The following is a 25,332-nucleotide window of genomic DNA, read 5'->3' on the forward strand; positions in this document are numbered from 1 at the left end:
GCGCCGGGAATCTTCTTTGTAAATGCTTGAACCAGACTATATCTAAACAATCTGGTTTGAACATGTGGTCCTCATTAAAAAGCTTTTTTGAGGTGGTTCGACCTAAAAAATGGTATGACGAGGGTAAACCTTCACTGCGCAACATGCACTTCTTGCAGCAGCAGGCTGGCTACTCATGTCAAGTGTACAGCGATATAGTGGGGCTCAAGCCCCAGATGTATTGCTAGTGTATTTTCGTCAGTGAGCCTGCTGAATAATCGCTCGTTACTAGAGCTAACCATCATACAGACAAAAATCTGTACATTTTTTAACTTTTTACTATGTGAACACAACCTGCTGAAATAAATTTTGGTCAAACCTTGGGTCAGATATTTGTCATTTATCAGTTACCACCTTAGGAATTATGACTCTTTGCAAGTGCACTTTTGAAATCAGTGCACCATTTTTAACTTTGCGTTGACCAATTTCGCTTCATCAAGGCCTTGTTCCGGGTTTTATAGTTGCAAGTTACAGACAGCAGTGAGGCTTACTATTCTGAGGGTGCGACACGTCGTCTTCATGTTCAGAAGATTAGGAGGCTCTTGAGATTTCTTATCATCAGCGTCTAAGGAAAGGCACAACTACACGTCAGTGAACTATTAATTTATCGGAAGATTCCAAATAAGCAATGGAATGTTTTACTCAATCACAAGAAGGTAATCACACAACACACATGTGCCGTAATTCAGGCTGACCACCTAAAATAAGAGACCATCTTAGAGCTTGCCTATCTTTCTGAGTGTTGAAAATGAAACCTGGAAACACTTGTCGTAAGCTAGCACACAAATATCTCCTTCAGCTAATTCAGACAGTTGTGCAGTTGGATCTTCCTCAAATAAATTAGTGTTATCAAGCAGCACAAAATTCATAGCCTCTATATTCTGGTCGCAGTCAACTAATGTATGAATCGTTTGCCAACATCACTTGGAGAACTGGGTAACTGCGGCTAGTTGTGATAACACAAGCAGCTTGCGCAGAGCCGGGTGTGAAGTAGTGTGATGAAAACCCGAAGGCACATTGTAGGCGGGCAGACATTCTTGCTTGAAATCATGGTTAGGTCTAAAAGAGCGGCATTGTGATAATGTTTTGTTTTTCTTTGAAACTGGCGAATACTGTTCAGCTAGCATTACCCTCCCATCAGTTCAACCGAAAACTCTAACGCGACAATGATACAAAAGCCACGAACACTTCTATAAGTGGTTCATATCTACTAGCCTGTAGGCTTTGATAGTTTTGAAATTGTTTTCAGCCGACAAGGTGACTTTTTTCATCAGGCCAGACCAGGGAAGCATATGACATTCTGTCACTCATTTTCATCCCTCAAATATTTCTTTGGTTGAGGTTAGCGAATTTCGAGTCACGCGCTTTCCCGATTAGCCTAAACAACGTTCGCTGGATTTCGAAAATTGAACAAGTTGCACTGTTTCTTTCTACAATCTGTGGCTTATAATTACATGCGTTTTCGTGTATTTCTTCAGAACCAACAGGCTAGTAATAAAAAAATTGAAACGTAGCTGTTATCAGCAGGTCCACCATGTTGCTCATTTTAAACGAAATGGCTATTTGCTGACGATATACCGTTATGTGATGCAAATAAAGACAGAAACGTAGTCTATACACGAGGTAGGTTTGCCTCAGTTGACGCTGTCATCCGTGCTGAGTTGTCGTACTCAATCATTCGTACATATCGCTCACAGGAGGCAAAACCATGAAATCTATATTCCGATAGTTTGGTGGCAGGCTTGAATAACGGAGCAGTAATGACTAATTCCTAACCTGGGCTGACCACAGTTTGGTCTGTTCCTTGGCACGGTACTTCCGATTCCTGCAGAAGGAACAAAAACATTCTGCACTGAGTTATTGGGGGTTAGTTTGTACAAGTTCTCACGCGTTTTTCCACGTAAAAAAGAAACACAATAAAAACCAAATGAATGGAACAGCTCTTGTTTGTGCAGAAATACTAAAGTGAGTGTAATCTGCGGTTTCCCGTGCAAACACATTTTAGGAAGTTACTTCCNTGGAACCGCTCTTGTTTGTGCAGAAATACTAAAGTGAGTGTAATCTGCGGTTTCCCGTGCAAACACATTTTAGGAAGTTACTTCCCCCGCGTCTGATTCCACAAGGTCAAAAACAGACCAAATATCTGTGCTCCCAGAGTTGGACTTCCATGTCCACATTTGCAACTGAGCCTTTGTCCAACTTTTTGACTTCTTCTTATTAAAACTTATCAGGTTTAGCTGGCAATTGAGCCAAACTGTGGCCAGTAGCCTGGAGACTAATTCTTCGTAACCCTGAAGTCTGAAGTTGAAGCAAAGGGGGATTCTGAAAAGGAAATAGGATAGATTGGATGGTGAGCTAATTTGTTAAGTGGGCCGGGATTAGCGAACATACAGACGTCTAAAGCTATACTGACCCCAGTCGACCTGTGGATACCACAGTTCTGAACTTATGGCGATTACGGCTGACCTTTAGGACCAACCTATGGACCAAAGCAAGCTAAGCCTTGGAAGTGTTAATATGGTTGCCTCCTGTTTTAGCTGTCGGTGAATAGGGGTAACTTTGGTAGAAGTGTTTCATGTGTTTAACCTATGATACTGCCAAAACTTAACTTATGTCTCTTCGTACAACTATTCGACGATTGAATTCGGTCACGTGAAATAGCCCTCGGTATGACTTGTCAAAGTCATCGGTTCCCCGGGTATGCTAAACATGCGCTGTGAGGTCAGACCGTATAATCATTCCAAACATAACTCAATAGCCTTCATACTTGCTGAATATATCACAGCTGTGCAAACTTCGATCTTCTTCCTCAGCCTCTTAGTCGAAATAGAAGTTCAAGCATTTTTGAAGATGAGAACGCGGATAGCAAGCGCGTTCTGTTCTAAGCAAACAAGTACCGATGTAGTTAGATTTTATACTCAAATCCGAAGATAGATGCAGGCTTTTTACTAGTGCAGATTCAAATGCGCTTGATTGGGAAAAGGTGGGCATTGACTTTCCTGAAGTAGTTTCTATACCCACCGAAAATGACGCTTTCGAGCTGGCACGTAAATTTACTTCTCATTAAGCTTTATCCAGCTAGGAAATAGTGCAATTATCTTATTACACGGGGTTTTCAAATGTTCATTTTGATTCCTATAAAAATCTTCCATACCAGTGCCTTCGTCCTCACTGACACCCATCAGCTAGACCCGGATTTATGAACCTCTATGTAGCTGCTTCAATACGTTTCACTTAAAACCCATTGCCTGCCACCGCCTTTCGTTAATGACCTTTTGTTGTCTGAAACATCAATTGTAACCATCTGCTGCCTTACACAATCACCAAACTAGTTGTGCATAGGTTAGTTATCGATCATCATGGAGAGCCTGATAGCATCCAGTGCATTAGTCAGGAATTTTATCCACTGACGGTAGACATTTCCTGGGATCCCGATTAACTCAGTGCTTCCATTCTTATTTGAACCCATCAGATGGTTGACAGCAAACGCTTTAGTGAGCTTTTTCAAACTGTTTCTTCGGAACACCTATCCACATCAGGTAACATTTCAAGCCCATAACATGGAAAGTATCTGCCCTTCGGAGAGATCGGATAACCAACCAGGCAATCCTTTATTATCAGTTTCCTCATAAGTCTGAAAATGATGAAACCACACCTAGTAAAATACATGACAGGAGATTTTAGGCTTGGTAGCATCCATCATCTTAAGAGCTAACTCACAGAAACATGAAGAGAGTAAAATGAACGAATGGTTCACTGTCCTCCTAGCTTTAGAGGGGAGGCCTGACCACAAGTTCACATGAGTGGGTATCCATTCTCAATCTCCACGGTGATCACTTATCTCAGCGAAGTGGTTGACTGGGAGCCTGGTCACGGTGATCCCAAGTTGCGTTGCGTAACTCGGAACTGGTTTACAAAAAAGGATTTCCCCTCAATACTCATCCTGATTATCTTGATAAGTAACAAATTCTATCCACAGAACACAACACTCAATAGTGCAATGAAATCCTTCTGAAATCTCGGCAAATGGGTGTAGAATAAGCCCCAACATAAAGACAGTATATTCAGCATAGATTTATTTTGCTTTTAAAATGTAACCTTTGCTGAAAGTTCCGAGCGTCCTCATACTTCTGAAAGGTATTTTCTGTTTGAACATTGTTCGTTTAAGAATATCGGAGGTTGTTTTTGTTCTGAATAATTCACTATATTTCCCTCCGAAAATATGAATCGTCTAGCTTCTTTAAGTGTACTTTCTTGCCTGCCCCATTCTTTCACCAAAATCACAGTCGGTTACGCTTGGGCTCCGACAACTCCAGCTTTTCCAACATGACTAACAAATGCCTGTATTTCACACGGATCATCTGCTACCGCTAGTTTACTAACGCATGTGAGACTCACCTGCTTTGATCCTGTCCGGCTGTGGGGTAGCTCACTAATATGAGAAACACCTTAAGAGGAGCTCCAATTCTTCCAAACGGTGGCTGACAGATATAGTGAATCAGAAGCTCCACAAGTGTACAACAGACAAATGCTGGATTCGTTCCACGAAAACCGAATACCTGTAAAAATTTACTTTATTCACACTCGTCTACTGCTTGGTCAGTATTACAGTTCCTGTCATTTAGATTCAAAGATAGTTACGCCCACTCTTTTCGTACACCAAACCCTTTTGATCCACTAAGCCTAGAGCGTTTTTGATGCAAATCTCAACGCGAAAAAGAGACCCGACGAAGAAATATGTTAACATCACCAACCTCCTACGAAATCCTTTCAATGCTGTCTTATTGTGCGAAGCGTAGCGGTAGTTGGGTGGCTGCATACGTCTTATAATGACTCAGCAGCTGATCAACAAGAGGGGTTATATTAATCTTCCACTTGTCCCTTTGTGAAATGACTATTATGACAACAAGGACACATCACATCATAAGTTTTTTAACACAACAAATCTTCTGCCACAGAGTAATGAAGTCCTCCGCGCAAACTTAACCATCGCAACAGAGCACTTCTGATAGCGCTGTATTTCCGTTCACAGAAATTTTGTTAGCATCCCATTCTGAAAAATCCTTCTGACTTGATGCAGTGACTAGGGATAACTTTATATGAGTGCGCATCATCGATGAATATGATTGGTTGTACGAGGATTTGTACTCTGGGTATGAAAAGTGCAATTCAATCATGCTGACACCACTCCACCATCATACATATTCTGTTACTGATACATTGTGGATGGTTTTCCACTCGGTTCAGTCTAAGTCAGACATTAACTTGAGTTCTTAGGACATAAACTGTAGAACAAGGAAAACGAAGCTATTTGAACTCAAACCACCGTTAACACACTTCTATGGCCGGATCTCCTAATGTAAGCGGCTTTTACACAGCTTCCCCTCCTTCTATGAGATTTCTGACTTTTTCCACCTAGTGTTAACCGAACCACTGATTTTTCTCCGTTTCTTGCTGCATACAGTTCTTACCCCCTTTTTGCTTAGTAGTTGTAAACGACCTGAAAAGCATTCAGCACCGTTGTCGCATTCCACGCTATGAAAACGGCAGTGCTAACGCTACACCTGCACGCAGCCTCCAGCAAAGCATGGCAAAGACGTGTTGGAACCTGACAGAGTTTAATTTCACAAATATGTCTATTTCTGCTTTAGGTGTTCCAACTGCCGTGGCGTTTTACGGAAGCTATGCTGCGGTTTGCTCGGCAACCAACCGCCCTCAAATCTCTCGAGGTAACCAAAATACCTTGGTAAACTGACTCCAAGGGCAAACTTTAAAGCAACGTTTCACTAGAGAATGCGTCCCATTTGCACCACGTTTTCTGTAAATTTGTTTTTCAAGTGAGCTTAGTAGCATTTATGATGTTCAAGTCACTAAAACGTGCCTGCCATCCTTGAACATGAGTTAGGTCCGGTTGGATGTGTTACTGAAACGCTAAATTAGGCCCCAGACTACATGATTCATTCTGGGTGGCGTACCAACCAAGGACAGGGGCTTCCTGAAAGGATAATAATTGTTCTTACGATCAAAAACAACAGGACAGAGGTTAGCATAAAGCACTTGGGTTGTAGTGATCATGTAATCCGATTTAAACTGTAACCTGTATTATGTACTTCTCCTATTTGAACGAGAGCCTGGGTTCCATCGTACCACAGAGATGTAAAAACGTTATGCCTACTAAGAATACTGGATCCATAAAATAAAACGAATAATGTTACAGTGGAAAGCCCCTCAACCATCCATAAGTTTGCAAATCTTACATTGTACCACTGCTGATGAGGAAAGATTCACAGAAACTGAGAGATACGTTGGAGTTGGAAGATGGGTCTGAATGACTTAGAGAATGTGTTTCAAGTGAACTAGAACCTCCATTACCTCATTCTCCAGAGGAAAACTCTTCTTGGGAGTGCACTAATTCTTTTTTCCCAGGGCATATTTCGCCGGTTAGTTCACTTATTTTGAGCATCTGCACCACAGAAATTGTCGTGCTTCCTATTTTTTAATAGGTTACGCAAACATGGTGGGACAAAAATGCACAGAAAGATGCATGCTGACCGTAACTAATTGACGCGTTTAGCGCCGCAGTCACACTCCATAGGCGTACGAATTAGATTGTGACATACACAACATTTTAGGGCTCGTGAACCGACAAATACTCCAGGTTTTTTTTCAAAGTTACTTTAAATTATTCTAGCCTCAGGCTGCGCTCAGCAATAGTGAAAACTTGCATTCCATTGACCGTAAGTCTGCTGTCAACGGTAGCTTTACTGAGATTTGCGTCAGTGTCTGGCTTTGCGAGTTTCCCCAGTTCATGTTCAAAGAATTTCAAACTAGTGGACGAGGACAACGATATATGATAGTTATATACTACATCTCGGGTGGATTAACCGTGATGAATAACATGAAGAAGATTATGGTGCAAACTAATGCCATCTGGTCAAGTAATTCTGGGATTTCTTGCTGTCAGCAGTTCCCAAAACAAGACTGACGGCTTGATTCTGAGTCACTCATTTCCGGGAATTTAAAATTCCTTATTTAAGTTCTGTCCTAAAGCATTGTCAGAATACCCCGCGTGTGCTGAACGGAGCAACTGGTTATCACGTTTAACGTGCAGAATTAATTTGGCTGCAACATCTCTTTTTGGTCCATCAAAACGAGTGGATAAAGGTACATGTAATTATCATGTTGGAACGTTTTACCTTTACAAGAGAGAGAGAGAGATTATTACCATCTCGTTTTCGAGCCTGATCACATTTATTCCAATTTATTTTCACCAAAAGGAAGCTAAGGACTCATAACATACTAATTCACAATTCACACTGCTAGCCGTGTCGGGATTAAAACATTATAATCCAATGTGTGAGGCAAGCATATAGTCAATTTACCAAAGAATGCTGAACGTAATTGAATCTCTGCCTATGAACAAGCAGAAATATTAGCCCAAAAGCCACGTGACTAGCTCTAGTAGGATTAAAAATTCGATTCCTGTGCTCCTCTGCTTTGTCGTGGAGTAAGTGGATTACTTCTAACAGGACAATTCAAAGACTGTTCAAACGATAAATGGATGAATTTGAATCCCACGAGCTATACAGCCACATACAAATACAAATTCCGAACCAGCCTGGAATCTTCTTTGATCGTCTGACGCAGACTGATTGTTTCAGCACCTTACAAACGGTGATATTTATCCACAAACGGGCGTCCTGATCACGCCAAAAGAAATTCGATTAATCATCGTTAGTCACCTTTTTTCTTATTGCATTCTCTCCTGATGAGCGCGCCGCAATCCGATCAGCATTTACAGGAACGTTTCCTGTAGTCTGATAATTGGGAAATAGTCTCCCATTGAACAAGTAAGCAGCAACTAAGTGGCGATGGTTTTCACTAGTTTTCCTTCAACGTCCACTCCGACGTAAGTGTGAATGTGAATCACAACGCAATAATATTCTCCGCCATTTTCTACAAACCGTACTTAACACATGTTTGTTTTTGTCTGAATATTTCCGGTGAAAAGGTTAAACCTCTTATCATATGATAATTTCCAGCCCCTTACTTACTTACATTTAATAAAGTACATTACTTAAGGAAAAAAATTTGGTGAATGAAATGTACATCGCAAGTTGCTGTCGTTTGGTTGTCTTTATTTGCCTAAGCCGTAGTCCATACTATATAAATGCGAAAGGATAGGGTAATATTTTATGGCGAAAACATTTTCGCGCCGTTACTAGTTTGAAACTAGTGCATTGCATAGGTGAACAAAGAACAACACAACCCCACTAAGTACTAACAGAAACCAACATATCAGCCGTGGAAGACATAACCAAAACCATACTATAGAACCTGTCCGTAGTAACCACGGACCAGGGCTTTTATAGTCGGTTTTATGAATTCATAAACGGTGTGGAAAATCGTTCTTTTCGGTGAACCAGAATCTACCCGGATAACATTTATTACCCTTCGCTTGTGATGACGCAATGCCGATCATTTTGCATTACGTAACCATAGTCTTTAGAACAGTGTCGTTTTTGGAACATTAAAATGAAACTGTACATAGCTGAAGGAATTTACTGTGATGCACAGTGCAGGGTGCATTGGGAATGTGTGCCGTTACACATACCTATATTCATAGACAAAACCCTCTTCTGATCCCAGTTGTTCTCGAATTTCTCAACGGATATTGAATTTGGGACATTCACAGTTGGTCCATGTATACCGCAAACGTTTTCAGCTATATCTGAGATCAGAGAACCCCCAGAAAATCATGCTGCTGCAAGAAGGTTATAACAGGGTTAGCCCAGGTTGATGTAAATGCCGACATTCTTCAATAGTTTGACATGCTTTATTATGTGTCTTCAGAATGTGAGGCTCTGTTCGCTTTTGTCAAAATTACACGCCATCTTCGACATCTACCACACCCACAATTTATCTCATCAGACTGTCCGCACGCCGCAATGGCCCCTTCAACTACACCCAGTCCTTATCATTTGTCCCGTCTAATCTCACCTGGGCCGTCGTAATAAAAATGTTATTTCTGAATGACGATCAAATTTTTTTGGATTGATTGCTTCACACATAAAATTTCCGTCAATGGAAATGAATAGTAAGACAAGTCCATTAGTGTTAGTTGCGGCTATCTGGTTGCGTCCGCAGTTTTCGTGCCTTTTATCGATCGTTCTCTGTTTACTCAATGGATCTAATGAAAATTCGATACTTTCTGTCCCAAACATAAGTGCCTAAATGAAGAAGCAATGTCGTTAGCGGGTGCCTCTTTCACTTTTCATGGCTAAGCACTTTCCAATCACATATTTTGGGAGAATGTTGGAGGTTCAACATGCTCATAACAGGGGACTGTCATTTCAATATATGAGTGGCTTTGAACCAGGTAATTTTCGTGGTAGTCAATCATTTTTTGAACTTATGTTCACAGGTTTACATGTAATTAAAAGAATACTACTTGTATTCTAACCTGAACAGAATTTTAGGTTTGATTTGGTCAGAAATCAAATGCGTGCTGGCATGTGGGGAGTATCTGCAGTTATCTGCTCAATTTTCGGCTCGAATGAAAGAAGTAGGTGTCTATATGAACCTAAACTAAATGACGTCTCCGCACACACATGATCCATAGCAAACAATCCATGTGTACAGTTGCTTGATTTTTGGATTGTGCCTTAAATTGTGTTGATGAGCCAGATGACCGGGGCAGTTGGTCTGTCGACCGCCACTTATCCTTTTGAAATGCGGCTGCCAAACGGTGTAAACACTTCGAAGTGTTTGTTTCACCAAACGTGGAAAAGGTGTCACAACAATCAAAAGGCCGCTGGACAGCTACAATCCTTATTTGTGATTCAAAGCGAAATAGATAGATGCAGACAATCAACAGAAATAGAGTGGACTCAAAAGAATGATGAAACAAAATTCAATTTCAGGCGTTGGTTGTTGCGGGATTTTATAAAACACACACATGACCCCCGTATGAACAGTCGTCCTACTGTCATGGCGTAATTATTCTGGTGAGTCCACATCAAGGGGGGAAGCACTGAATTCGAGTTTTGCTCTTATTGGCGTTCATCAGTAGTGCATATCCAATGGCTTTGCCAGGGTTTGAACTCCGCGAGGCCAGTGTGTTACTACTACTTCAGCAGCGCACACTGGACTCATCCGGATTTTTACGTTCGCGCTTGAGTGATGTGAGCGGAAGGCCTGACGCCTCGAACGATGACCCAGTAACATAACTTGATTGTGTCGATCGATTTGCAATAAGAGTCAGTCAATCTGATCTTTGTGAGCGGCCAAACACATTTTTTCAAAATTTCGTTTGATATGTTTAGTCAAGATGAATGCGACTGTCATCCTCAAAATATGGAACTATCCTTTCTGTTTGTTTAGAACAATTTACACGAATCCGAATGTATACAAAAAATCGGACGGAACGAAAAAGTACTTGTCGTTTATATAGCACTTGACCGAATGTTAGTTAAAAGGGCACCAAACTTTCTACCCTATCAAACCGCCAGCCAAAGGCCTTCCTCTGGCCAGCCACTTGCTCAACTAAATTGGCCTCCATATCATGGGCAGTGGTTAGAAACACTCCACATTCAATATAGAGTGTAGTGCCAAGCTATTGACTATCTTGTACACCAACGGAGATCTATCCTACTCTTTTGCTTGTACCAAGCATGCCTTTTCAGTTTTAATGCTAGTTCGCGGTCCCCACCGTATACAATTGCTCGCTTTCACTTACTATGCGCTATCTACGTCTACTCGCTTGCTAACTGTGATAGTTTGGACAACGGACGATTTCTCGGACTCGGCACTTGTTCCAAGATCCTTGACAGAAACCATTGAATAAGAATCTACTTATCTGAAAATATTCGTTTGAAAAAATGTGGAATAAATGAAGTGGGGAATATTGAATTGTTTCACTTCCCGTTTCTTAAGCCAAATATGTGAATCATGATGTTCGCAGTACCTAACAATCCGTTTACCTCCTCTTTGTTCCTCGATCCTAAAGAGTTAGGATCATGTAACCACAACAAGCGTTATGGAAACAAAGATTCCACAATAATGGAAACTGACGAATTAATTTGCTAGGTAGCTGATTTGCGATAAAATGCAATAAACGACTGACGACACGGTTGGCATTAAACATTTCCTTCCCGCCATTTGTGCTTCTGACCCAATTCATGACCTAAAACACTTGTTGGACACCAACCATATGTAGCCTGAAAAGATCTTCACATGGTAGGCTTAAGACCTGACTTTTAATCTGGTCGGAATTCGACGCCAGTTACTGTGTTAAGCCAACAGAGACTAGATTTGAAAACAAGCAAAAGTACATAGTGCACTTCGCCGTTCAAGGTACTTCCTATTTACATAATTTATGTTGGCCATGCCCTCATTCATGACCGACTCTGATACCTGTGACGGATTCGGGATAGTTTTCAATCACATCCTACCTAGACTCATGTCCTCTCTTATCAGGTGCCACATTTTACAACAACCAGAAACTTGATAAAGGCCGCACTTTGCAACCTGATTCAGGGATCCATTGAGTCATGTGTCATAAAGCTGTACTCAATAATCAATCCTTGCTCTTGCGGTTAATTTTTAACTTTGAAAGTAACTGCGACCAATTTTTCCCATTTGCTTGCCAGTAACTGGAAATAAAACCCAAACCCACATTAAACTCATTCCGTGCCCATCCCTTTGTATTGTCAAAAACGGCTTTCATGATTTTTTTTTAATTTATCCACATTCATGTGGATATCGGATTTTTTTTTAATTTATCCACATTCATAGTGGATATCGTCCTATACATACATATCTATATCTTGTGCATACTGTCCAAAAATACAAAACATGCGTGGCTACCTAACAACTAATGAAAAAAAATACTCTCTTAGTGACCAAGCCGTACAATTTTCACAATGTTCGTATTTTGTAATCAAAGCACAGACGGCGGGACGTTGGAACAAGTTTTGAATGACTGGAATTCATCAACTTCATTGTGGGGACGAACAAATACATTTTGTCATGATTTCTCACGTAACAATACCCGTAACCTTGATGAAAACGCCTTAAGGGTGGGCCCAGTTCCTGAATTCATCGACTACATTTCGTAATGTAACACCTAACTGTATGTGCAGCTGAGAGCCTGCTTGCAAGCTGCGGTAGTCTTAGATGGAGTGTAATGGATCCCCAGATTATGTTACTCTTCAAGCAAATGCGCTTGATGAAGACCGCATTATGTTTTGTTCACAGCGATACCCGGGATTTTGAAGTTTATTTTCTACAACATGGCGCCATTTATCGGACTAATGAAGACCACTAGAAATGGGTGGCCTTTCATCCTTACTTTATCTTAATTTGACATTGTGAATGTCTCTGCATCCACTGTCCGTTAATAAATTATATACAGAATTGTTGGAAACTCGAGAACTAATCTCATCCCACTGGTTCTACCAATCCTGTAAGTAGGAGCTGGTTTCACTAGCTTAAATACTGTTTAGCTCAGGCGTGAGACGCTTTTGTACACCATGTTTTGTTGAAGAATGGTATAAAAGAGTACTTCAGCCTAATTATCTGATAGCACCATCTGAGTCTTCGAATGAATACCGTACCGCACACGGTCGTCTTGCTTGTCACAGTTGATAGAGGTGGCACTGTATCGCAAAATAAATGTTGTAACTAGGTTTTTCTTTTTCATCGAACCCTCAAGCGCGTTCTCTGAGAAGATATGGTGGTTTCGGTTATGCTAAATAGTAATTTCTTCCGTTTTTGAACCATTAGGGTGGACATGCACTTTTTAAACTCAGTGGCTTTTGTAAGAAAGCCGGATTTTTTAAATTAACACTCTTTGCAGTATGAAGTCAGAAACCCCGGCCTTGAATATCTACTTTTTAGATGAAACTGTTCTCCCACTCGCTGTACTCTAAATAACATATTTTAGACAAATTTGTATTTAGAGATCATTGTCGGTTCAGTTAGGACTAAATTGGAATGGACATAAGAAGAGATGACTAACTGTTTTAAACTAACTCAAAAAGAGTGAAAAATATTTTTAACTTCTTAAGACTGGATTTTGGATATCAATCATTTGGAACGAAGTAATTTTCCAGTCAGCATCTGGAACCTTTTTTATCACGGCGTGCACTATCTGACCAGATCACTACACCCACACGCTAACGGGCTGTCTGTTCCCGGTTGACTGATGGACAACCAGGCTTTGCTTATAGCCGTGCTTGCTTAAAGACCTTATAAATTTAGCAAAAATACAAGAAATGCAACATTTGCTTTAGTTCTGAAGCTGGAGTGTTTACACTTATCCCCTGCACATGCGAGGACCTACCGTACCGACATTCTTGTGGGTGCGAGATGTCACGGCAGTAATATTTGCATAAACAAAAATGTTCCAACTTCAACTATTTTCCTGATACAAAATACCCGTTTTCGGAAAGTAGTAAATGATATCCAAACTGAAATAAGGCCAAGCGAGTTTAGATTAGTTCAGAGAAGGAATGCTTTTATTTAAAAGACTTCCTTAACTAAGATCACATCCTCATTACTGAAGAACGATTATTTGTAATTTTCACTTTGAATGAAACATGACATTTAGTAAGACATCATCCGTACCCGCAAGAACGTTTATAGGTTGACCAGGTGAACGAAGAACAGTGCACGAAATAGGCGTCCACACATGATGAAGTTCCCCGAAGAAATTTGGTTAATCAAACAAGCCTATGTTGTGCACCCAGAAGGACGTGGGAGTTACTTTGATATTACCTCGGTCACCTATTCACTTTACACTTTAGTTTCACATAAACTATGCAACTATCCTAGTGATTTATTTATTTGATTTCCGTTCTGAGGTAGACGAGGTCTCAATCAGTGAAATCCTTTAACAACATCGTTGTTTATACTGTCTCGTTCAAAATGATCAGGCTTTTATAAGGCCTTAAAACGAACATTTGTTGCAAGTGAGTCCACAGCAAATATTATTTTGCTAGGACTGGTCCACTGATTGTAGTAAGTTTGTTGTAACCACGACAAAAACTGACAGCGCCAATAATTTCTGATTACCTCTTGGTAAGACACATTTTACTTATTTCTGATGCACTTCTGATCCATTTTAGTAACTACGAGCTTCTATAGAAAAAGCATACTTCTATACTTGGACACCTTTGTTTTGTTGAAGTCACGCGTTAAAAAGACTTCAGTGCTAAAAAAATCAGATGCCATATGTTGACTGGTTCCTCTGGTGGGCCGGTTTAAAAATGACGACTAAAGCCATAGTATTATCCATAGAAAATCTCTCATTCAGACAAACATGCACGGAAAATGGATGGTTTTCATGCTTTGCATCCTTTCATGTACATCTGAAACTTGGACATCTCCTAGGCATCTGTGCAAAGAGCAAAACTAAGTAATACAGAATGTCCTTGACTTACCAATACGCAATGCGCATGAGCCGTCTGCAATCAATTCCATACCTTCTTAGGGAATTGAGTGCACGTTTGCCCTTTTAATCTAATTCACTAATTAACTTAAGGCCAGTCGCGACATTTTCACGGGGTGAATACTTTAAATTCGGCAAAATATGCAAATCAGTCTATGCTTTGAGTGACCACTCCAACGAGGCTAATATGTGATTTTGTGAATTGTTGCTCAGATGGAATTTTCCAGCTTAGGTCATGTAACGATGAAGGGCAGGTGACGTACGGTATAAAGTGAAGCGTGTCTACATTCGCATTATCAAGGGAGAATACTACTTTACCGGCACTCCGTTCAATGCTAAGTGCTCGGCTCGAAAATTTAGACATCATGACTAGCTCCACTGCCGAATGCAGCCGGTGAAAAAACCTACGTTACCTTGACCTCAGCTCTCCCGATTCTTACGATACCGGGTTGCCTTCAGTTGACAATCGTTCACTGTGAGATGTGTAGACTACTAACCATCTTAATATTCATGGTACATATTTGGATATTTCTTCATTAGTACAGCTTGGCGGCAGTTCGATCACTTGTTCGCAGCGTGTGGCATTACGGTTTTCGGTCACAGTTTACTTTACATTTCATCGGTTTGGTGCTTAACTGCAACACACCAGGTAAAATGAAATGGGGCAACGAAAAATAGCACAGTAGCCTGCGCTGCAACAATTTATCAAATTGCATGGTCAACATACGCTGGTGTTTTTTAAGGCTCCCAATTTGACGGTATAAGATATTTGACGTGATGAAATGCATGTCATTAATGTAACATTCACAAAATTGTGACAGAATGTTACTGTGACCGGCCGGTGTGCACAGTCTGAGCAAATCCCATTTCAATCGATGCGCCAAACGACCGTTTACCTGGAGCTAATCAGCTATAGCCGGTAACGGAGCAGGCTCGATGTCTTATACAAATCAGAAATGTTCACATCTTGCCAGTCTACCTATATTTAATTTATTGGAACACTCACAGCAAGCAACAAAATCAAACAATTCCACTCCGAATGGTATTATCCATGAGCCAGCCAGAAATGAATTAATTCCCGCCCTGATATGCGAAAGTTCATTAACGCGAGTGCTCTGAAATCACTGCTATGGTCGCTGGGCCAACAGAATCAACAATCGTGCAAAACACTCAAAATAATACTTTCCAGATTAACACTAATTTTGTGCAAAAGCTGTTTTACATTAAGTAAACCGCATTGGACTCTTCAGCTACCTTAGACTTCAAAATTCAATCCAAAATTTATTCTCATCACCACTGAGAATTTATGATGGGTTGATTTTCGTGTGTAAATGCGTCATTCTCGATGATCCTATGTGCCTCACCGGATGCTTCATTGGATCTGCGTCGTGCGGGATGTTAAACAGGAGACCAAGAAAGCCCGTGTTCCAAGACGGTTACGTAAAGGAGATGATTTTCTGCACTTTTGGCAGCTTCGCGATTGCTCGTTACTCACAGCTATTCGTGCGTTCACTTAAGCCTACAGCTAACTGTCATAATCACTGGAGAATTTAGTGGATGTTTTAAGTTTGTTCACTCTCTTAAATCGTTCATTACTTTGCAGGTATGCGCTGACAGAGTTGATAGAAACCGAACGTGAATATGTCAAAGCATTGACACCGCTTTTGGACGCCCTCACGAGATTTGGTACACGAGTGACACTACACCTGGGGGAAGCAACTGAAGAAACTATCGATCTCCCAAAACCCCTTCAACAGTGTATCAGAAATTTGCGGGACAAGCTGAAGAAAATTATCGATTTCACGGAGAAGTACGTTGGAAACGGTTCAGTATTTTCTGTCCATCTGTTACGTTTCGACTTGTACCTATCGATCAGGTAGAGTGCTACGGAGGGTTAACCGTTTGTTTCAATTCAAAGCGAAAAATAACAAAATTCCTGAGGCGGTAAATATTTCTACCAATTTGTTGTTCACAGGGTTGTCACAACAAAATGCATAGTTAGATTTCTAACATCCAATAAGTGCTTTCTGATAGCAACTTATATATGGCTACCGCCTCTCTAATATTGTCGACTTTTGTGTTTTCTGAATGGTTTCTAATATACGGCTGCCAAGCTTACCTCCGAAATGGAACCCTCACCAAACAAAAGGTGGCCGTTTTTTAAATCGATTCATCGAGGAGATGCAGAATAATTTAGGGTGGTCAGTCGAGAGGTATTGTGTTCATTTTTAGACGTGTTTGACGATCCGTAATTTCAAATTTCAGGACTTCCCTTGTATCAAGGTGGCAGAAAGCCTTCATTGAAATGATCAGATCAAGTAAACAACTCGACATATGTCAAGATCCCGAAAGACGTGCGACTTACCACCATGTGCTTTTCGAAATTGAATGGACTGTGGAAGAGTTTCGTGCGGTTTAACGCATATGAACCAGTCAAACGTTATTGTGGCGGTAGAATCCAAAGAATATACGAGATGCACTCTGCCATCAACCCAAACTCGCAGCGGACTTGTGCTATGTTGGAACTTGAAACTGAATTGTTTTCGATAAGGCGTGAAGGTACAGGGGAGAAGCTGTATGTCGAATAAACCCGAAACACCTTGCATACTCAGAGATACCATACACAAGGAAGCCCTTAGGACTGCACTGTTGCAGTCCTTAGGTTGGAAAAACCAGCCTGCTTCTCTGTTGCGTGAAGTCTATTTCACCGTACTTAAGGCCGGTGTACGGTGCAAATAGATTAAACACACTGAATATGCGGCAAAATCACATAAATCTCACGTGCAACAGTGGAAAAAAAACAGAAATCTAGAGGGCCAAGCGTGAAGGTACAGGGGAGAAGCTGTATGTCGAATAAACCCGAAACACCTTGCATACTCAGAGATACCATACACAAGGAAGCCCTTAGGACTGCACTGTTGCAGTCCTTAGGTTGGAAAAACCAGCCTGCTTCTCTGTTGCGTGAAGTCTATTTCACCGTACTTAAGGCCGGTGTACGGTGCAAATAGATTAAACACACTGAATATGCGGCAAAATCACATAAATCTCACGTGCAACAGTGGAAAAAAAACAGAAATCTAAGAGGGCCAAGTAAAATCCTAAGGTTGAGGACCGAAGTAAATCTCGTCTGGAAATTATCAAACATTTGACCATTCCCTTAATATACCTCAAAACTCCTATGTGTATTCACATATTACATAAAGACCTTCCTCGACAAGCCTGTCTTGCCGTTAACTATTATGATAGTCCACTTTGGCGTCCATTAGCATATCAAGTTTACCCGTGAAGAATACGCACTGATGGAGAGACAATCCATACGGTTAATCAAAATAAACTGTTTGGCACCAGACGGACCGTAGTAGTGGAAATAATTTGGGTCAGATATTTTCATACAAAATCAGCTTGCGTAGCTCTAACCGACCTGAATTTTAGAAAAGGCTACATAGAACAACCTTTGGCGAAATCCTTCTGAAAGGACTTATATGGTCTGAAGGTTGGTTTTGTTTAAGATCACATAATCGATTTGAATTCCGCATTCTATTAGGTAAGGAATCATGTTCAAAGCGCCCACACCGGTCACAGTGTTCAAAAGTGGAATGAGTGATAGAAAAACAAATCTTTATTGGCTGGACAACAAGCAAAACACGTTCAGATTGGATATGATCCCTCTAGAAGACCAAGACAACTTAAATCAGTTGGCTATACGGATCGACCGCCAACCAGTCCTACATATTACTGACAGTTGTTCATCCGTCTATTTTTTTAAACATATTTATAAAGAATTCAGAGTTACATATTGGTGGAATCCGAATTCAATCACCCTATGCCAGCCAAAAATAAAAACAAACGTAAAAGGAATGAGTGAAAGAGTCGAAGCTTAGAACAGCACATGATCGATGGAATGTACGCACACCACAAACCAAAACCTGAGTAGTCTAGAAAAAATTATCATACCCCCCGACACTCCACGGTAGAGTGAGTAACAGTCTTCTAGACACTGATTAAAAAAATGCAATGTGATGTGAATACCGCTATTGCGGTAGTACCTTTGGGAGGACGTTTTCTGAAGAATTTCGAATGTTCACTTCCGACAAGAAGGTTTGACTTAAATACTATTATTCGCAATTTCTTGAGGTCTCACTACTTGCTTTCATCCAAACATTTGGGTATATCGAGGTGCAAACACAACAGACGGTGCCATGTGTCACTTGTATAAAACTGAGACATTGAAGTTTTATCCGAAGCCCAGAATTTCAGCTTGAAGAACAGATGACTGCTGTAGTGAATAAAGTGGACCTTGAATTGGAAAATGCCTTATTGTTCATTGAAAGAGAATCTGAATTTATCGGCGAGGAATTTTATAAGCCTCAATTCGTAGTGTGACAAGTTGTTGCGGCACCTGGGGAGATTGTCGATCCGCTCCATGACTTCCTGCTCACTTATAAGAAACTGTGGACATATTTTTGCCCAGACTCACTGTAATGCGGTTTTGCACGATAACATAAAAGACTTGGCATTACACTAGCCTTATAAATTAGGCGTAAATGGTATACTAAAATGTGAAATCTGACCAACTGGATACACCGCCAAAAGTATCACGTACAAATGCAACGTGATGAGGATTTATTCACCGCTTCGTCCAATCTTTGCGCCTTTATCTAACGTATATATAGTGCATACGTATCTTACACATGTTACTCATGTTGGCATGGCAGTCCAATACGGCAACGTAGATTATAGACTGTCTTCCAACTTTTCATTTGCTGCGCCGTTGTATCTTTCCTAGTGTGCCGACAGAAACAAAACGGTTCTCTGTACTTAAAGCAGTTTTGCCAACAGCAGTTCATCCCAACATGAATGTAACTCCTCTACACGTGACATGTTACTGACACTTTATGGTGTCATTAGGTCTAACAAGCTCTTCCAAATACCCACAACTTGTAAGGGTGGACCCTAAAAGGGTACAGTCTTGGTAATTTACCCTGCACGTAGTTCATGTACTGAATAATTTGCTGTTAACTTCGCGAAACACAAATAGTATATGCAGTATGCTATCGTGAACTTTGGTTGAAAAACCACGTTTTCGAACTGGTCACGAGTTTGGTACGTTATGAGGGTCATTTATCTTGGTTGTTTCATATTGAATCGATGTATGTTCTAAGAACAGTTGATATTGGGTCTTACCTCCAATATATTATTTTTAAAATAAAATTTATATTCATATATGCCACAAGAGACTCACTTCTGCAGACTTTCGAACTTGCACGAAATACTTTTTTAGTGTGTGTCAAAAGAATGGGAATAAACTTCATCCCAAAATCAATTTTCAAGTTGCAACCTATGTGCTACTTATGTTATGCACCGCAGTTAGCCCCTAGATTGGATTCTCATCTTCTAATTTGATAGTCAGAAGGGAAAATACGCAATAAAGAAAATACTCTGTATTTTCACAGTTTTGGTCCTCTTGATGCAACACTCATAGCATGAACAACAACAGTATTGTGGCTCCGAAATTTCATTCCCTTTCTTTCTGTTTGTTTTGTTTGCCCAAACTACCCGGATTTTTTACAACCCTCGAATGGCAAACCAATGGTTTTCTGGCTTATGTCTGCACCACTGCTACCGTTTTAAACAATAGGCCAATATCTTGCTTTCTGTGTCGTCAAAATTTTATTTTTTCCTCCATTTTAATTTTTCAACGATTATTAGTTCTTCAATAATAATGAGTAACTTGGCTGATCTCCCAAATGAATGCCGGCTGTGAAATTAAGTTCCGACCAAGCCACTTTATTTCGCTTTACCTGAAAATTCCTTATATGTATACATATATATATATACGTCTAATTTTCTAGCATAACCCACACATACATCAGGATGTTGAAATGTGAAAATCCATTTTCGCTATCCTCAGTCACAATCCCAAAATGCACACTTTCAATCATAACTCCGGAACCACGACGAAAAGTCTCAATCATCCAGCTCCTCCGACTACTTAACCACAATTTTTCACTCCATTGGTGAAATCCGCTTTTATATCTTATCGCTTCTTATGGCTCTAGTCGTCAGACAATCTGGACTTCCAATAAAGTCCCAGCCTCTGCTGGTGCAACTATTGAAGTTTTGTACGGCAGAACGATGCCAGCTATTCCTTATTCCTTGAGCAAAGAAAAATGGTTATCCCAAAGCCAACTTTTTCGAATTGATGCCATTCAAAATATCACCGATTCCACCACACTCATTTCGCTCATGCGGATGCTCCTTGAAGGAACATCGCCGACAAGTACTATCACCTAACACACATATTGAGATGATATCCTCCTGGGACTTCTCTCTTGCTACATACTTTTATACCCGCGTTTCTTAAGCTGCTACCAAATTGTTACCAAAGAAAAAAGCCACAATCGGTTCGCATCGGTTGGTATTTCCATGTGTCCAGGCGTGAATCCCCTTCCAAACGGGTAATTTAAGCCTGGCTTTTGATAAGCCTTGTTTCTCAAAATTCCTAAATACAAATTTGACTGTTTTGTCCTGCTTTGGAGTGCACTGCCCATGACCTGACAGAATAAACTTCACACGGTCTGTCATCCATCAGCGGCACCTTAGTAGAGCATAGCTGGCCTGTTTTAACGTCCAGAAGGCTTCCGATTGTTGGACATTGGACTCTTCGCCAAACCACACAACCACAGTTTGCATGCTCCACTGACTATGCAGATCAGGAATTTTCGAAATAATCATCTATCGAAAGCCCTCCTTGACTGCGCCGCCTTCCAGATCTATTGAGTCAAAGTGTGGGGTTTTTAGGTTTTAGTATTTTCTCTCACCAGTCTCGTCCTTTTCGTGAGCGAGCTAGACTTGCCCAGCTTTGGTCACATGCATGGTTTTACAAGGAATGCAGCGTTGAATCTATATGTGATTTAATCCAAGAAATTGGCTCCCTTCAGTTTGTTACTGGCTGGATGCAGACCATGAATGCTTTCAACTCCCCCTGTGAAAGGATTCTCAATTACAGTTTGTCACTGTTTCTGAATCTCTCCCTAACTTTTTTTTCTTAACTCTGTTTTAGTCTAACAAGAGTCCCTTATCCCATCTCTGATAACCTAGTTTTCCAACTGTCATTCCTGATCGTTCCTGACCATCTAAATGGTCACCTGGGCATCTTAAATAAAGAATTTCTTCGGGTCTTAAAAACACTCCGTCCTGTCCGACAGTTATTAAACTACAAATCTCGCGTTTGCCTTATTGAAGTTATCCGACTCCATTTGCCGTTTTTATTTCGCTGAATTCATAAAACACGTACGGGTTTCTGTGTTTCCCCTACATTGACTCATGATCTGTATTTGCTTCTCGTCGTAGTAGCATAGTCTTCCTTTATTATACCGCTGCGTTAAATATCGTTCGAAATTGGACTTTACAGTTCTACTTTCAAAAGCATTCATCCGTTTACCCCATATCTTCGTCTTCAGGTCTTACGCAACAAAGGGAAACTAGGTTCACAAATAATCTTCTGTTTCTTGTTTTTTCAACCTTCTACAACCTTTGCTTGTTCATATCTCAGGTCGCCGTTTATTTATTCAAAGTCATCCGGCTCTCCACTCGTGACTATTTAACATCTCATCGTGTGGCATCGATGTCGTACTTAACACTTTCGCACAACTGACGAAAATGCTACATCGTAAATATTGATGGATAACCCAAAACCAGTTATAACAAACTTTCCTTGCTTAATTATAGATTATATGACATGGAAATTAAACAATCCTCATGTGTGCTCACCATGGGTGTTTAAGCAATTAACCTAGTGGAAGCTTGGGTCGCTCCACATATGCCTGAATAAAAGAGAGCAATGACCACGTCATAATAAGCTTGCAGGAGTTGGCATTGTTTAGACACTCGTCATTTAGCTGGTGTTCAAGCGGAACTGAATGTAACTGTAGCAGGATAAAATCTGGACGTCATCGTTTTCAGTGTTGGGTTACAACCATGAGAGTTGGGGTCCCTAAAATCGTGCTATGTAATGAGGGTATCAGTAGTAAGCGTCTAACGATTACGAACTTGCTGGTATAACGGAGATCATGCGTGAACGAATTTGAAACTAGCTGCTCACAACGGCCTTCTGTTTTGTTAAACATATGTATTCTAAATTCCTTGTTAATTAATTTAACTATAGAAAACCCTGCGCATACTTCCAAGGTGAGACTGTAAACATACCGCTTAATTAATCACCATTTGATCTGGTGTCTTCCACGTCGACAAACCCAGCTGAACACACATAAAAAGCAACGGTCCGATAATTTTTCGATTAATATCATTAGAAGTAATGTAGTTACTCTTTAACGAGTCAAGTATGAGATCCCATTTTTATTGGTGACCACTCGCTCAAGTTACTCTAACTGTTTTTTTCATGTACTCAGGACACTGCTGGACGAGTTGGCCGCCTGCACAATGAATCCTCCTTCCGCAGCTGAATGCTTCATAAGAAATGTAAGTGAAGTATTATACTAGCAGCACCACAAATAATTGATTATTGACAAAAGTGGGAAGACTTTTCTAACTAACCCACTAATAAGTTCCTATCTCATGGCAAATCAGAGCCAACCTCATCAGGAATGTAAATTTTACTTGCGTAGATAAGCGTCCGAATATTTAGTACGAGATTCTAACAGAGGGGTCGTAAGTTTACTTACAATTCAGTGATTACCAGCTTTATTGTCCATTTGCGTATTCCTCTCAAAAACGCCCCTACATGCACTGAACATAATAAATTACTAGATCAAGCAACGATTCACAGTAAAACATAATACATCATTTTTCGGTTAAATTCACATTGAGTCTGACAGTGTGAAGAGTCAAACAGTCAAACAGAGTCTGACACTAAAGTACTTGAGACTCATTAAAGAATACTACTCACAAGGTTGCTGAAAACTCTTCGACAAGCACGATCGGTCTCAACTCTCTTGGGGCTCATCAAGTAGGCGCAATTCCTGAGTTTCTGTCAACCTTATGTTTTACTTGAACCCAAATTGAACTGTTTTCGAGAAATATACTCATTTGTAGATCAGTTTGGTTTTCACGAGGAGACTCAACTGAATCTCTCGTTTATAATAGTATAATATTATTCAACTGAATGTTCTGTCCATTCACTTTCTTCTCAAGGATCGCGTAATGTTGTAGCAGCAATAATTTCAAAAAATCAAGCATAAACTACATAACTGCCAGGCCATATGGAAACATCAGAGACTGATTAAACCCTGGGTCTATTACGGTTTTCACAGTCACGTTTCCAAATTATCGTTTTACAGGATACTTATAGGTGGGAAACGTACAACGGCTAACTACGGTCAAAACATGTTCGAAAATCAAGGCTTGATAAATATGAATGCATGTCTTTGGAAATTTCGAACTTGAAGGAGAATTATCACAAAATCTTAAAAGGCAGCTAGTAATGAGTTCAGCTGAATTGCTACCTTACACCTACATTTGCGATTTGTCAGCAATTTGTTATCTGTGGACTTCGCTCATTTGCCCTTCAAGGCTGCAGCACTGGAGCACTATTCAATCTATCTACTTCATTTGGACGCGTTCGTCAAACAGCTCACTCTGACCAATGGTCCTGACTCCGATGCGCTGTTTGTCCTACAGGACAGCTCTTCGCCTCCAAGGTCACCCACAGAAAATGGTGACAGTACATCAGCTCTATGCAATCAACGAAAAAGTATTACTTATAAATACCTGCTGGAACTTTTAAACCTGCCGAAGTTGCGACTTCTGGCGTATCGTGTACTGTTACGAGATGTAGCTCGTTACACGTCACAAGCAGGAGCAAGCACAGAGCAGCTAGAACACGGTATGACTGTTATTGCCCGAGCATCACGCAGAACCGAGGAGAGCTTGCTGTTTTGGACTAAGATCAATCAAACTACCTCCGAATGCGTGGAGTGGATAAACATGTATAAAAACAAACGTATCGGGAACTTGATGCCCCCAGCTCTGGTCCGTTTGGTAAGTTGTGAAGACGGTTCTGAACAGACCATCCGCTGTTTCATCATTTCTGCCGTGCATTATTAGTTCTTTTCTTTGCTTCGGTTACCGTGCACTTCGTTTATTTATCCTTACCTCTATCAGTTGTTTATGAGCCTACGGCGACCTGATCTATGTTAACTCCTGCTGTAATCCACCGACACAAGTACATCGTATACTGACCTCGTTGTGTACAAAACGATAATCTGGGTTGCTGCCCGTGGGAATAAGTTACCGTAGGCTGCTTTTCCACGAAGAAGGTTGATTTACATTTCCTTCGGTACCTTTTCTCACGCATCATTCATATGCCCATTCTGTTTTTCTCTACAAAAGTCCATCCCTATACAATAGTCCTAGGAAAACGGCTCCAAGTGTATTGTGAATTCCAGGCTCATCTAATTTTCCTCTTTGCTAGATACCATCCACAGAAAATGTTATTAAACTACTTCTGTTACAAGGCTGATGCGTTCTACCCGCTTTACATTTGCAGAAAAACTAAACCATGGAAACAAAGTAGAGTCTTGTCATTTTTTCCACACCAATTTATGCAAAGAAGATGATCAACACAGTTGCCATGGGCTCGAAGCCCAGCTGTCTCTTAACCGATCGCTCTACTGGGGAATGGACTATGATCGATTTCAGATCGTTGGTAACACAACGAAGTGTTCAAACGGTGACAACCTAAACAGTTTGAACAACATTGTGAAAACAGCTCTGTTCCAGGATAAATGCACTCCGCACAGCCTTGCCAGTCGCATTACTCTTAAAACAGAATAAACTAAGAAAAATTATAAGGCTAGTTGCATCGTCTATAAGAGGTGAAA

The 25,332-nt window shown here is 40.6% G+C and overlaps 1 protein-coding gene across 1 annotated transcript in view; it reads left to right on the forward strand.

Moving 5' to 3' along the window:
* T265_12500 (hypothetical protein) overlaps positions 1 to 25,332 on the forward strand; it is a gene marked incomplete at both ends in the record, with an annotated part of 174,272 nt that overhangs the window by 19,932 nt on the left and 129,008 nt on the right. Inside the window, 4 exons of the mRNA XM_009164024.1 lie at positions 5,691 to 5,768; positions 16,095 to 16,301; positions 22,903 to 22,972; positions 24,023 to 24,490. Coding sequence (XP_009162288.1) covers positions 5,691 to 5,768; positions 16,095 to 16,301; positions 22,903 to 22,972; positions 24,023 to 24,490 — 823 coding nt within the window. The remainder of the gene's footprint in view (positions 1 to 5,690; positions 5,769 to 16,094; positions 16,302 to 22,902; positions 22,973 to 24,022; positions 24,491 to 25,332) is intronic.

Source organism: Opisthorchis viverrini (genome assembly GCF_000715545.1).
Source record: "Opisthorchis viverrini unplaced genomic scaffold opera_v5_2, whole genome shotgun sequence".
NCBI lineage: Eukaryota > Metazoa > Platyhelminthes > Trematoda > Opisthorchiida > Opisthorchiidae > Opisthorchis > Opisthorchis viverrini.